Source organism: Lycium barbarum, chromosome 5 (genome assembly GCF_019175385.1).
Source record: "Lycium barbarum isolate Lr01 chromosome 5, ASM1917538v2, whole genome shotgun sequence".
NCBI classification, from domain to species: Eukaryota; Viridiplantae; Streptophyta; class Magnoliopsida; order Solanales; family Solanaceae; genus Lycium; species Lycium barbarum.
In genome coordinates, this window is record NC_083341.1 from 12,391,159 (window position 1) to 12,406,309 (window position 15,151).

The following is a 15,151-nucleotide window of genomic DNA, read 5'->3' on the forward strand; positions in this document are numbered from 1 at the left end:
GGCAACGTACAGATCGGCGAAAGAGGAGGATAACGTCCTTCGAGGTGATAGCGAGGATGAAGCTGTTGAGATAGAGATCAGAGATGAGCCTGCAAAAGACAGAGACTCTCAATCCTTAAGAGGAAAGGGGAAAGAACTGGAAAAAACATCGGATATCGATGTTAACATAGAAGGGGTAATAGAGATGACCAGCAGTCACGTGGCTAGTGGAAGTGGGGCCAAAGACTTTAATTTGAATCTAAATGAAAGTGGGGTCAAAGACTTTAATGTGAATCTGAATGAAAGTGGGGCCACAAATTTCAATTTGAATCTAAATGTAAGTGGGGTCAAAGTATTTAATGTGAATTTGAATGAAAGTGGGGCCACAGACTTCAATTTGACTCTGAATGAAAGTGGGCACACAGACTTTGATTTGGGTCTGAATGAGCAACTTTCTTCACAGGCCCAGGACTCTCAACAAGTGGGCCTTTCAATTAAGCCCAAGCAAACTATTTTTACAGAGCCTTTTTCAGAATTCATTAATGTGGATTGGGGAGAAACTTATCAGCCTTTTAAACATTCGATTTTAGATGGGATACTGGAAAAAAACATGCGAATGCCTTCTGAGTCTCAAAACTCATGGAATCAAAGCATCCAGGAGATTCAAAAAGAAAATTTGGTGAATGGGGAAGATCCTCTATCAATTGAGGTGGAGGTAGGTGATAGGGATACGAACAGAGAAGGTTATTCTTTTCTAGAAATCTACGACAATCAATTGGTGTCTTTCAATGACCTAGTTCCCTTGAGCATCGAAGAGAATCTATCAGAGAAGATGATCGAGACAAGGGACACTATACGGTTACATCTCAATGTGATCAATCTAGGCCATGCCTTTGGAGAAGCTATTAGGGGATGCGAGAAGGAAGCATATGCTTTGTGTATGAAGCTAGACCAAAAGAGGTACATGGAGAGACAAGCAGGAAAGGACAAAGCTTCAAACAGCAGCAAAAACACAGTTCCAAAAGAACTCAAAAATCTCATTTTTGATATGAAATTCAAGGATGGGGAACCTAGAGTTAGAGGGAGGAAATTAGCTTATCACACATCAATGAGGATACAAATTGTATCCTGGAATGTATGGGGGCTTAATGAGAATAGCAAAAGGGGATTAGTCAGAGATATGATTAATCAATGGGGTGTAGATGTGTATATATTGGTAGAAACTAAGTTGAGGGGAAACATAAATAGCCTTATCCATAGTATGTGGGATAATAGATGGGTAGGGGAGGTGCATATAGAGGCTGTAGGTAGGAGTGGAGGGATAATAATTCTTTGGGATAAGAGGGTTTGGGAAGGGGAGTTGGTTGAATGTGGCAACCAAAGCATAACATGTAAAATGTCTGATCAAAATTCTGATTTCACCTGGTTTTTGACAGGAGTATATGCCGACTGTAAAAAAGTTGAAAGAAGGGAATTGTGGTGGGAATTGTATGCAATGCGGGGAAGGTGTGAAGGGCCTTAGGTGGTGGGTGGTGATTTTAATGTCATCAGGTATCCCAATGAGAGAGCAAATTGTTTTAGAATCAATGGAGCAATGTCAGAGTTCTCTGAATGCATTGAAGAATTGGAGCTTGTGGATCCTGCTTTATTTGGAGGATCTTATACATGGAGGAGAGGAGAAAATCATAGAAGCACCTCAAGAATTGATAGATTTCTTCATTCATCAACCTGGGAGGAACAGTTTACCCTTTTAAAACAAACACTTTTGCCAAAGATAGGATTTGATCATAATTCTATCATGTTATCATGTGGAGAGATGAACTTCAAAAAGTCCTACTTCAAATTTGAAAGCTGGTGGATGGGAGTAGAGGGCTTTAAAGAGAAAGTGAAACTTTGGTGGGGCTCTTTCAATGTCAATGGGAGACCTGGCTTTGTTTTGGCTGAAAAATTAAAAATGCTAAAAGCAAAGCTGAAGGATTGGAGCAAAGATAACAGGGGCAATTGGAAGCAGAGAAAGGAAAACATTCTCAATCAACTGGCCAATTGGGAGACAGTTCAAGAACAAAGAGTTCTCACAGATGATGAGTTAATCCAGAAATCAAATTTAGCCTTGGAATTTGAGGAAGTAGTTAGAAATGAGGAGATAACATGGAAGCAGAGGTCCAGGATACAGTGGTTGAAACAAGGAGACAAGAACACTAAATACTTCCATAGGATTGCTACAGCTCATAAAAGGGTTAATTCTATCGATTGCCTAAATGTGGGGGGAATGAGGTGACAGACTCAGAGGATATTAAAGAAGCTATCCAAAACTTCTACATGAATCTTTACAAGGAAACAGAAGACTGGAGGCTAGAATTGGTGTTACATGAAGCCAATGGGATTTTTGTGGAGGAGCAAGGGTGGTTGCAAAGGCAATTTGAAGAGGCACAGATTCTGGAGAGCATTAAAATGTGTGCTATGAAGAAGGCTCCTGGGCCTGATGGATTTCCTATGTCATTTTATTTAGCTTTTTGGGAGACCTTGAAAGTTGATATACAGAAAACTATCCAGTATTTTCATGATAATCGGAAGTTTGAGAGGAGTTTCAATGCAACATTCAAAGCATTGATTCCTAAAAAAGCAGGGGCCTCAGAGTTGAAAGACTTTAGACCTATAAGCCTCATTGGTGGTATTTACAAGATTATTGCAAAATTACTGGCTGAAAGACTTAAGAAGGTAGTTAACAGTTTGGTGAACAAGCATCAGATGACATTTATAAAAGGGAGACAAATCATGGATGCTGCACTTATTGCTAGTGAATGTGTGGACTCCAGATTTAAAGGTAGAGAACCAGGGGTCATGTGTAAACTGGACATAGAAAAAGCTTATGACCATGTGAATTGGAAATTCTTGCTCAACATTCTGAGACAAATGGGCTTTGGTGAGAAATGGATAGATTTTTGCATAAAAACTGTCAGATTCTCTGTTCTTGTGAATGGAGAACCTGTTGGTTTTTTTCCTTCCGAAAGGGGACTCAGACAAGGTGATCCATTGTCTCCTTTTCTGTTTATACTAGCAATGGAGGGTTTTGATAGCATGATAAGGATAGGTATGCAGAACAGATGGATCAAAGGCTTTGAATTAGGTAATAACAGGGGGCAGATGAAGGAAATATGTCATTTGCAGTATGCAGATGACACAGTGATCTTCTGTGAGCCTAAGGTTGAGCAGACTGGTTACATTAGAATGATTTTGACAATTTTTGAGGCCTGTTCTGGATTGAAAGTCAATTGGGGGAAAACAAGTTTGTTTCCAATAAAGGAGGTGCCAAACATACAAAATCTTGCTCACATTTTAGGTTGTAAAGTGGAGAGCTTGCCAACAACTTACCTTGGCATGTCTCTAGGAAGCAAACACAAAGCAGGGGAAATCTGGGATGGTTTAGTGGAGAAAACAGGAAGAAAACTAGCTAGGTGGAAGGCTCAATATTTATCTCTAGGAGGAAGGTTGACTCTTATCAACTCTGTCCTAGATTCTTTGCCTACTTATGTTATGTCCTTGTTCCCTTTGCCTTCTAATATACAAAAAATTCTGAATAGACTCAGAAGGGAGTTCTTGTGGCATGGGAATAGAGAGGGCAAAGGTTACAACTTGGTGAAATGGCAGATAGCAATGCAGGGGAAAGAGAGGGGTGGTTTGAGCATCAGAAACTTGAGATCACAAAACAATAGCTTATTGATGAAATGGCTATGGAGGTACAATAGTGAGGAAAATGCATTGTGGAAGGAGGTTATTAAATGCAATTTTGGGAAACTCAATCCATGGTGTACTAATGTGAGTAATGGTACTTATGGTGTTGGAGTCTGGAAAACAATAAGAGCTCTTTGGCCAAAACTGGAAAGGAACTTGCAGATGAAAGTAGGAGATGGGAAAAAAGCAAAGTTCTGGAAAGATGCTTGGAATGAACAAGTCCCTCTTATGGAAGTTTATCCAGATCTATTCATTTTAAGTGACAACCCGGAGGTCACTATACATGAAGTTTGGAGTGCTCAGGGATGGGACTTAACTTTTAGAAGATTTTTGAATGACTGGGAGGTGGAAAGGGTGGTTAGTCTGTTTAATAGAATTGGGAATTTTCATGGCACTACCTCTGATCTAGACACTTTGAGATGGAGACACAATATTGATGGGCAATTCACTGTAAACAGGGTTTACAAAAAGGAGGACATGGTGCCGAATGGGGAGCAGTCAAAATTTTGGATCAAAATATGGAAGTGTCCAGCCCCAACCAAGGTGAAATGTTTCACTTGGCTGGTGGCAAAGAGAGCTTGTTTAACACATGAAGTATTGAGGAGAAAGGGGCGCATCATAGTTTCCAGATGTTATCTTTGCAATGAAACAAATGAAACCAACAACCATCTTTTTCTTCACTGCAAATTCGCAGCACAGCATTGGTCTTTGTTCTTCAACCTGACAGAGACTAACTGGACTATGCCTGAGCATACTGCAGGTTTACTAACTTGTTGGATGAGAAGAGGAGGCAGCAAGAGCCAGAAAAAATGGTGGAGGATGATCCCTCATTGTATTTGGTGGACTATTTGGAAAGAAAGGAATGAAAGGTGTTTTGAAGATAGATCCAATTCCATTCAGAAAGTCAAATGGAATTGTATAGTATCTTTCTACTTTTGGTGTAAAGAAATAGGATTAGAAGATATAGATCAGTTTGTAGATTTATTAAGATCAATGTAAGTGTTTCTTTCTCTTTCTGTCTTCAGTTTAAATCTTTTTGATGGTCTCCAGCATATCCTAAATGCTGAGGAAATACAATTTACCAGTTTCAAAAAAAAAATAATAATTTGGTGATCTTCCAAATTTTATAGTTAGATGGGTTTGAATCATGGCACTACCATATGATTTTCCATTGACCTAGATGAACCACCGTCTTATTTACCACTTTCAACAATTGTTTCGAAGATCATCCGTTAGAATTGTATTTTGGTTATCAAGAGCTCAAAAATGGGGACATGATTGCCAAGAGATTTTTTAAACACGAGACATCATATATCTGTTACATATAATGCCATTTTCTGAAGTCATCCTTTGTTTTTATTTTTATTTTTGTTTAGTGAATACGAAGTGTAACTTCATCTTTAATTCTGGATTTTCTAATGCCTTTTCTGGTGCGGATTTACCTCTGCTTGCTCTGATGTATTATAGGGATAAGCTATGTTTCTTGTCACGAAAAGAAAGAAGAAATTTAAGAAAACGGATATTGGGATTCCTATTGAATTCTTCCTTTTTTCACCAACATCCCCTTCTCACTCAAGAAACTGGTGAAAGGCCTTTCCCTTTGGGGAATGAATTGCTTGATTATTCCCTTAAAAAATGTTTAAAATAGTCCTAGTGTTGTTCAGTTGATGTTAATAGACAGATGATGGAAGCTTGGCATGATGCTTGCCAGAACTATGATGCAGATTTTGAGTTGTTCTGTCAGCCTTGTGTGGATTTTTTCCGGTTTATTTGTGTATTAACATTTACATAAGAAGTTGAATATTCCATCTGGTTTATGTTCTGTCTCTGTAGCATAAGAATCTGTATTAGAATTTACTCAAGCTAATTGACGGACTTATTTGCTCTAATTTTCTTTTTCTCAGGTTACGGCCTTTGGAGGAGGTAGAGTGATGGGCCTCCTGGAGGTGATTGAAAGACAACGTAGAAAGTTCAACAGGGCGCCGATTGGTCCAATAGGTGCTCATGTGGTATGTGATAGTGAAAACTCATTGTACATTAGTGAAGTATATCTTGTCTTGCTTTTCTTTGCTGAGTTTTTTTGTTTTGTTTTGAGAAGGTAACATTTGTATGTATTAAACACAAGACAGTACATGGGTTGTACTGAAACCATGTTTACAAGTGAGCAAGAGATAGCAAAACCAGTCTACATTTCTAAACAGGAACCTAATGTGTCTAGGATAGATATAGCATCCTCTGGGTAGATCTGGTTGCACCAAAAACAAAAAAGCTTAATACAGTTAAGTTTGATCATCTGCATAGTGTTGTTATTCTCAAAGCATCTAGAGTTCCTTCTTTCCAAGTTGTCCACCAAACGCAAGCAGGGACCATCCTCCATCTGTTTCTGTCATCTGCTCCAGCTCCAGCTACTTCCCAACTAAAGAGAGCTTCAGTAATCTTAAAAGGCATTGTCCAAGCTATGCCTATGACATTAATGAAGATCTTCCATAAATGATCAGTTATCCTGCAGGGCAGGAAAAGGTGGCCAACTTTTCTTTGCTGAGCTTACAAGCTAATTGTTGAGGTGTGTGATCATCTCGTCTAAAAGGTTAAGCTATTATAGATAGCACACTCTTAATTACTTAATTACTCTTAATTACTTAATTATGTCTTCAACACGCTCCCCTCTCGTGCGCGCTTGATTTTTTTATGGACCAAACATGTGGAAATTCTTTTTGATAATATGTGACAGTGAGATTCGAACTCAAGGCCTCTGTATGCTTGATACAATTATTTATCAATTTACTCTTCAATCCCTGCTTGCAACTTATGGTTGCTCTCAATTGGCGCCTGCTGGTTTGCACCCCAACCTACCAGCTTCCTTCCAGAGATCCAAAATATATTTCCTCTCATAGTCTCATAGATGAAGATTCCTTTTCGTGATCTGGCTACTTTGATTCCCAAGAAATATTGTGTAGCTTTCCTAGATCCATGGTATCAAACTCCTGAGCAACAAGCTTCTTCCGTCGAGCGATCTCTTTTTTGTCATCTCTTGTTACCACTATGTCATCAACGTATAAAAAGAGTGATTACCTTGTGATGTCTTATAAAGAGAGTATGATCTGCATTGCTTTGTTCATAACCAAAAAAGATCACGGCTTTGCCTACAGCCCTACACAGCTTTCCTTGAGTTTTCTTATCATCAATTTCAGGTGGAGTCTTCACATACACTTCTTTCAAGTTTTCTTGCTGGAATTCATTTTTGAGATCAAACAACTGCTATTCTAAGTCAAGGTTGACTGCTCAGGGTAACAAGATTTTGGTTGTGTTTGTTTTTGCAATAGGAGCAAATGCTGCCGGTTGTCCGCTTCATATGTTTGACTGAATTCCTTAGCTACTAATCTGGCCTTGAACCTCTCAATCAAACCGCTGATTTTATGTTTCACAGTGAACATCCACTTGCAGTTGCCCAATTTCTTGTCCAGTGGATGAGTAACTAATTCCCAAGTCTTATTTTCTGCTAGAACCTTCACTTCTTGACCAAAGCTTTTTTCCACTTGGGTATCTTTGGCTCTAATCTTGTGAAATAGAAAAAAAAAGAAAGAAAAAGAAACGGACAAGGCAAAGGCTGAACAAAAAGGGGACAAGGAATTATTGGACACAAAGTTAGAAATAGGATATTTGGACTTTGGTACAAGATCTGACCCCTTTCCTTTGAGCAATAGGTGTATCTAGATCATTAGTGGAGTAAAATAGTAAAGATACTCACCACAATAGAAGGGTTCTTGGCATGGAGTAGGATGCATGATGGCTTTTTTCCGTCTTGTTTCTCTTTGTCTATCCCATCAAATCAAGTTTATCCAGATATCTGCTAGTTCCCTGTTCTCCCTTTGAACCTACAGTCTTCCCCTGAATACTTTTTCTAACGGTACTCTTCCCGGGAGCAAGGTCATCAAGAATTCCAAAGCTAGGGGCGCCTCTTCCCTTTCATCTCTCTCCCAGAGTCCTGACATGGTGATTGGGTTGCACTAAAGTAAGGTTACTTCCATACTAACAAAAACTTTCTTGATGGTGGATGGTAGTACTGATAACTTTTTGTGGTGGATACCCGATGAACACGGATCTAAGGGCTCTCAGATCCAATTTCCCTGTATCCCTAGTATCAACATAATAAGCACACAAACACCTTTTGGAGGAACAATATAAACATTGCCCCCCGTAAGACCTCTAAAGGACTCATAAAGTTGAGTGCTTTGAGAGACATTCTATTTTGGAGGAACAATATAAACATTGCCCCCCGTAAGACCTCTAAAGGACTCATAAAGTTGAGTGCTTTGAGAGACATTCTATTGATAAGATAAGGAGCTGCTAGAATTGCATCCTCTAGTAAGGTTTTTGGGGGATTTACGGTGAACATAAGCATTTAGCAACTTCCAAGAGATGTCTATTTTTCCTTTCAGGCACTCCCATCTTTTTTCTAGTGTAAGGACAACTTGTTTTTTTTTTGAGTAAAAGGTAACTTTGTATTCACACAAAAAACTCATCTTATGGTGATGAGGTATAATCTTACATCCCTTGGTAGGCTGAAACTACCCTGAAACAAAAAAAAAAAAAAAAAAAAAAAAACTAGAGCTTACAGATGTCCTATAAAATCAACTAAAGATTCTACTTCCCCCATCATATCCTGTTTACACCAAAAATAAAGTAAACTAAGGCACTTCATCTTGATCTTTTGAGTGCTGCTGCCATTATCATGAAAACATCTTGCATTCCTTTCTTTCCATAGTGTCCACCAGATGCATGCTGGTATATTCTCCCACCAGTTCTCCTTAGATCTTCTTTTTCCAATTCCTTTCCAGCTGTTCAAAAGTTCAAAAGTGGTCTGTGGCATGACCCAACTCACCCCAAGTAAACATAAGAACATGCTCCACAGATTTACAGCTGTTTTGCAATGTAGGAACAGGTGACCATTGATCTCTGTTTCTTGTCCACACATAAAACACCTTGAGCAAATCTGAGTACCTCTTCTCTGTAACACTTCATGAGTTAGGCATGCTATTCTGATCACCAACCATGTAAAGCAGGCAACCTTATGAGGAACTTTGACCTTCCAGATTAGTTCCCAAGGCCAGTCTACTAGCGTTAACTGATTGCTATTCATGTTCCAATAACAAGATTTTACCTAGTGTAAGGACAACTTGTTTGGTGGATGATCACATTATACTCCAAATAAGTACTAAATTGAGCATCTATGTATTCAGTGCCATTGTCAGTTCTTTAAATTTTCATCTTAGTGTCAAACTAAGTACAACCAATCTATAAAAAGATTGAAAGCAAGAAAATAGATCATTTTTTTGTTTGCTTTTATCAGATACCCTAATTTGCATGTACAATTAATACATTTAGCTTCTCTTGTTGTTTAACTTTTGAGAGCTCTTGCTAAACATGTATCAACATGTTATTGCAGACCTTGGTTGATGGTGACAAGTGGGGTACTGCTATTGAAGGTGCCATTGGCAGGGTGCTAAACGCTTTTATCGTAACAGATCATAAAGATTCCCTTATATTAAGAGCATGTGCAAGGGAAGCGAACTATAATAACTTACAGATAATCATTTACGAGTTCTCTAGACCAAGGTAATGATTTTTCTCTATATGTTCGACATTAGTATGTGTGCGTGTGTGTATTGATATTTGATAGGGATGATTTATGTATTTGAACATAGTTGATGGATGATGTATACCAGTCACTTCTGTGGAGATACATACTTCTCTGTTTTATTTCTGACAAGTGGACTATTTATTTATCAAGCTTTTGCTTATATTTATTGGTGTAGGTTGAATATTCCCGATCACATGCTTCCCCAGACTCATCATCCAACAGCAATTTGTGTTCTACGCTCTGACAATCCTACAGTACTAAATGTCTTGATTGATGTGGTAAAGTTGCGATTTCTGTTGGTAATTTTTTTTCCTGATAGTTACCAAAGTTTAGCTGTTCTTTAGTTCCGTAGCTTCTTATATTGATCATTATAAGCAGTTTTGAATTCGATCTTAATTAGTTTTTATGCATAGGCATATGATGGCGAATTTGCAGTAAACACTCATTGTCATATCGATTATGATTATGGTAGCTCGACTTATCCCTTGCGGTCATGTTCGTAATTCCTTGTTTCTTTTATTCTTCTCACTTCCGTGGTTTCTCTAAGTTGTTAGTTTTGATTGGTCTTCTTATTCGTTGCCATGAACTCCAGACAGTTTTGCAGTCTCTTGTGTTGATTTTTAATCACTGTACATCCGTATTGTGCTATTATTTAGGTTAGTTGAGCTGATTATGCCTTGATATTTCCTGTGTCTTATTAGGGTAATGCTGAGAGGCAAGTGCTCGTTAAAGACTATGATGCTGGAAAAGCAGTTGCTTTTGAGCAAAGGATTTCAAATTTGAAGGAGGTTTACACTTCTGATGGGTACAAAATGTAAGATTATGTGGTCTCTCATATGCCGCTTAATTCTTTCTCCATACTAAGTTGTTTTCTTGTAACCCCGTGAGTAACTTTCCGTATGAGTCAGGTCAAAGTATTGGCTAAGTTGCACATGGTTCGCGTATAGATTCATCTAGTACTTGGTGGGCAAAGTTTTTGATTTATTCTCGATATAATTAGATCTATATATTGCTCTCCATCAGCTTATTTTGTGTGGTTTAGGATAGCTAGCCTGATGCTCTAAACCTGTCCAAATTTATAGTATCAACGCCAACGAAAACAAGTCGGGCAATAGTTTGTTTATTACAAGAGAACATCCTCCACTATAACCATGGTTCTAATTCAACATTGCTTAAAACTTATAATTTGTTGTATTTATGAGCCCTTAATTAATGTAATTAACTCTGGCATTTCTTATTTTAGTATTGGCTTAGATAGAACAGTACATTTTGCACTGACATGATTAACAATCCCAAAACTTCCTAGGTTTTCTCGGGGTTCTGTCCAAACTATTCTTCCACCAATGAAGAATATGAGAGGCGCGCGTCTTTCTGGTTCATATGAAAATAATATTAAAGCTCTAGAAAGCGAAGCATTTGAGGCTCAGAGGAAAGCTCGGGAAATCAGGGGTATGAAAAGGAGTATGGATGAAGAGCTTCAAGGACTCCATGAGAATCTGCAAAGGGCTAAGGTATTTGTTATCTTTAGTTAAGTGTAGCTTCCACCAGAGTAATAGTTTTTACTCCCTTTCTAAAGCTGTTGCAAGTTTCACTTTGGTTTACTTATCAGAAGTACAAGTGGTCTTTCGTGAGTGAAGGGACATCATCTCAGGCTGTTACTCTTTGCTATCTGGTTGTCATGTATATTTGATTACCTTATTGTGTTATGAATACTCCATACACACAATTGCTCGACACCATTTCCAGATAATGATTAGTCCATCTATCAATTGCATCATACTTCTGCTGTTCCATTGCATCATACTTCTGCTGTTCCATTGCATCATACTTCTGCTGTTCCATCCTATAAATATGTGAAAGAGCATCAAGCCTCACGGACTGTTTGCTCTGTCCGGAAAGTTAAAGACTTGAGCAAGAAAAAGTAGTGCGTAGCCATTAAGCCAAAACTATGAACATAAAATTATTGACTGGCCCTTGCAAATTTAAATGGGATCCTTCAAAGATCTTGATTCTCTACTACCTCCCTTACTTAATTAATTACTCAAGTCTTAAATATATGAGATCACAAGCGTAGTTCTTCATCTCACTTTCGTGAAGGGACATCATCTCAGCTGTTACTCTTTGCTATCTGGTTGTCATGTATATTTGATTACCTTATTGTGTATGAATACTCGATACACACAATTGCTCGACACCATTTCCAGATAATGATTAGTCCATCTATCAATTGCATCATACTTCTGCTGTTCCATCCTATAAATTTGTGAAAGAGCATCAAGCCTCACGGACTGTTTGCTCTGTCCGGAAAGTTGAAGACTTGAGCAAGAAAAAGTAGTGCGTAGCCATTAAGCCCAAAACTATGAACATAAAATTATTGACTGGCCCTTGCAAATTTAAATGGGATACTTCAAAGATCTTGATTCTCTACTACCTCCCTTACTTAATTAATTACTCAAGTCTTAAATATATGAGATCACAAGCGTAGATTGCTTGCGGCTGCCCCCTGACTTTGGGGGTGGGGATTAAGGGGGAGGATGTCCAAAACTTACCATAAAAAAGTACACAGATCTGCTCACAAAGAGCTACAGGACAGCCAAAATATAATGAGGATCATATAAAGCTTGTACTATCAGAAGGGATAATTGTGATGTCCCTTCATGGCCGGCATGTTCAGTGTGGAGCCAAAGGCGAGGTTTTCAGCAGGCCTATAAAATGCAAGGTGAGGCTGCGTACAATAGACCCTTGTGGTCCGGCCCTTCCCCGGACCCCGCACATAGCGGGAGCTTAGTGCAATTGGCTGCCCTTATGGCAAAGAACAGGAAGAAAATAAAAGGAGAAATTTGTCCAATAGTAAGAAAGCATGTGGAAGGGTGCTTTCCACAGGTTGACCATGTTCCCAGAAAAAAGATATTTTCGAGAAAGGACGAGCAAAACTGCAGTGGCTATGCATTCAAGTTTACTCACTGATATATATGCTCCGAAATCCAAATACAGTGGGATGGGCATCTTTTATTTCTGCTACTATGCCTCTTGTTTATTGTTTAGTTCAGTTACTTCTCTCTCTCTCTCTTTTTTTTTTTTTTCAAAAAAGGGGAAAATTTTGAGTTTTGTTTAGTGATGGGCAATAATGGTATATATATGTTGGGCCTTATTGGCTGAAGCAATTCAACATATGCCAAGATTTCCATGACGTGTATCTTTTGTTTTGGCCCTAACTCCTAAGGTAGATGTTTTGCAGTTAAGAGTGATCCTTATTCCCGATTACCTGTTTTTTGAGTTTGTAGTTTCAGCATCTACACCCTGTGTAATTGCATGTAGAAAATTGAGCATCTTCTTATCCCTGTTTTTTTTTAGGGAAAAAGAGAATTCAGGAGGCCCATAACTGTCCTAGTTAGATGCCTAACACCTAATTATTTACTGTTTCGATTTATGTCATCCTCAAATTGAGATCTACCCTCTTCAGATTATTCTGCAGAAAGAGTGCTTGTGGTTGCCCGATCACCAGAATAGTTTCATGTGACTGATCATTTTGCTGGCAAAAGAGCTAACATTCAGAAAATGATAAATTAAATTAACATATGGACCAAGTAGGATTAACTACTGTTTTTTTTTAATCGTTAAAAGGTATTGAATTGGCCTTTTCCAGAACCCACCATGTGGGAATTCACTGGGTATGTTGTCATGTTAAAAGGTATTGTATTGGATGTCCAGCAACCAGAAGGTGCTGTGAGGAATTTTCTAGGGGTAGCCCCATTACATATTGTGTAATGAGTCCAAAAAAAAATCTATCATGGCCTCTATATCATTTGCAATTTCCATGTTACACCAAAAAACACTTGGGATAAACATCTGTATACTAACTACAGATTCTGATTTGCTTTAAAAAATCCTTGCATTCCTTTCCTTCCAAATGGTCCAGCATACTGCTGAAGGGAGAGTATTCCATGTTTTCTTCTTTGTCTTACCCAGACCTTTAACTTCTCTCTTTGATTTCATTAGTTTTTCGTTTGCATGCTTTATTTATATTTTAGATTGTCTGGACAATTCCTCTTCATCTGGTTATTGGAAAACATCTGTGTGTCCAGATATATCTGGGAAAATGTGATTTTATTGCCTAGAAACAAAGAAATGGTATAAATTTCACACATTCATAGTCGATGAAAAATTTGGGAATGTGAACTGGAGGACATAGAGAATCCATTGCTAAGCTTTTAATATGCTTTTTTATGGATGGTTCTTTCCTGAAGAATCATACAACCTTCTTTTAAGGTACAAGAAGAAACTTTGACTTGCTGTTATTTTTTTCTTCTCACAGAGGTTTGCTGCCTCTTTGATAGTGAAGCAATGCCAAACCTTCTAAAGAGAAAAGAAACAAAAAATATGTTGTACTTGTACTGCAGAGAAGTTGGTGCTACTCTCATCTAATTGGGTGCATCATTCTTTCTGGATCATGATTTGTATGGTCAAGACAAAGGAGTGTTCTTGCTAGTCATAGTGACTGTCATCCATATTCTTTTGGAATTTGATCCTTATGGCTCCTGAATAACTTCCTATTACAAACTTTCCTTTAACGAGCTCTGATAAGAGAGTAATTCGGACCCCGATATATGTGAGTGGGGTTTTTTAAGTTTTGAATGAAATGAATAACTATTGATATAACCATTAGTTTCTCTGCTCCTGTAGAAGAGGCGCCTTGATGCAGAGCGAGTTTTGAGGTCCAAGGAGTTTCGCTTGCAAGATTTTAAGAAGTCATGTGTTGCAGAATCTAGCTCCACCGCTGTATCAACAGTAGATGAGCTTCATTTAGAGCTATCGGTTTGTTACTCTTTTCATCCACCCCCTCAGAAAAAATTTCACTTCTGTTTCCGGGGCTTCAGTTTCAAATTCAATGTTTTCTTGATCTTTTAGAAGGCATTCCACTATAGTTTTATTTTCTTGAAAACGATGTACAGAATATCCGTGATGAGATGCATGAAAGAGAGAATTCGTTGGAAAAGCTTCAAGTGAGGTTGAAAGAAGCAGATAGCAAAGCTAATGATGTCAAAATATCCTTTGAAACTTTGTGTGGTATGCCATATTTTGCTTCTTTGTCAGGTTCGAATAGTATATTTCCTGCTATATATGCCCTTTTCATAAATTCCATTCCATTCTGGAACTGTAGAATCAGCAAAAGTGGAAATTGGTGCCTTGGAGGAAGCAGAACGTGAGCTTATGATGATTGATAAAGATCTAAAAGATGCAGAATTGGTTCAGTCCCACTTTCTTCTGTTAATTGACACTTCATAGTTATTTTTTACCGCGTTGTGATGTTCATTGAAATTCATGGCATGTGTTACGATTTAAACTCTTACTTCAGAAGAAGAATCACTATGAAGATGTAATGAGTACGAAAGTTCTTTCCCAACTCAAAGGAGCAGAAGAAGAGTATCAGGAACTTGAACACAACCGTAGGGTATGAATAATTGCTTATATTCATATAATTTTATGAGCACTGACTGGGATTGATTTAGATATTATTTATTGTACTACCTACCAAAATGAAAATTATTTATAATACTGCATTATCTGCTTTGCTACTGATTCAACTTGTTAAATAATAGCTCGAAAAGCTTGATGAAGTGCTTAAACACAAAGGGTCTTAATTAATTAGAATATTTTGTTGTATACTGATTGAGACTTTTGGCTTTCCTAGTTCTTTTTCTTATTGTACATGTAATTTTATTTGTGAGTTTGTGATGTGTGCAACGTTACATCACTTAATTTTGTTGTTGGGCCTATACTTTTATTCTTTTACTAAAC

The 15,151-nt window shown here is 38.0% G+C and overlaps 1 protein-coding gene across 3 annotated transcripts in view; it reads left to right on the plus strand.

Moving 5' to 3' along the window:
- Nucleotides 1-15,151, plus strand: part of LOC132640482 (structural maintenance of chromosomes protein 6B-like) — a 43,708-nt gene that overhangs the window by 12,745 nt on the left and 15,812 nt on the right. For 2 of the 3 annotated variants that reach the window (XR_009582246.1, XM_060357079.1), the window contains exons 12-20: nt 5,616-5,720; nt 9,158-9,327; nt 9,528-9,651; nt 10,054-10,166; nt 10,659-10,863; nt 14,036-14,167; nt 14,305-14,419; nt 14,514-14,599; nt 14,709-14,804. Coding sequence is in view for 2 of the 3 variants with exons in the window: in XM_060357079.1 (XP_060213062.1) it covers nt 5,616-5,720; nt 9,158-9,327; nt 9,528-9,651; nt 10,054-10,166; nt 10,659-10,863; nt 14,036-14,167; nt 14,305-14,419; nt 14,514-14,599; nt 14,709-14,804 (1,146 nt within the window). In the remaining variant the exon portion in view is untranslated. The remainder of the gene's footprint in view (nt 1-5,615; nt 5,721-9,157; nt 9,328-9,527; nt 9,652-10,053; nt 10,167-10,658; nt 10,864-14,035; nt 14,168-14,304; nt 14,420-14,513; nt 14,600-14,708; nt 14,805-15,151) is intronic. The other variant, XM_060357080.1, reaches the window with a different exon arrangement.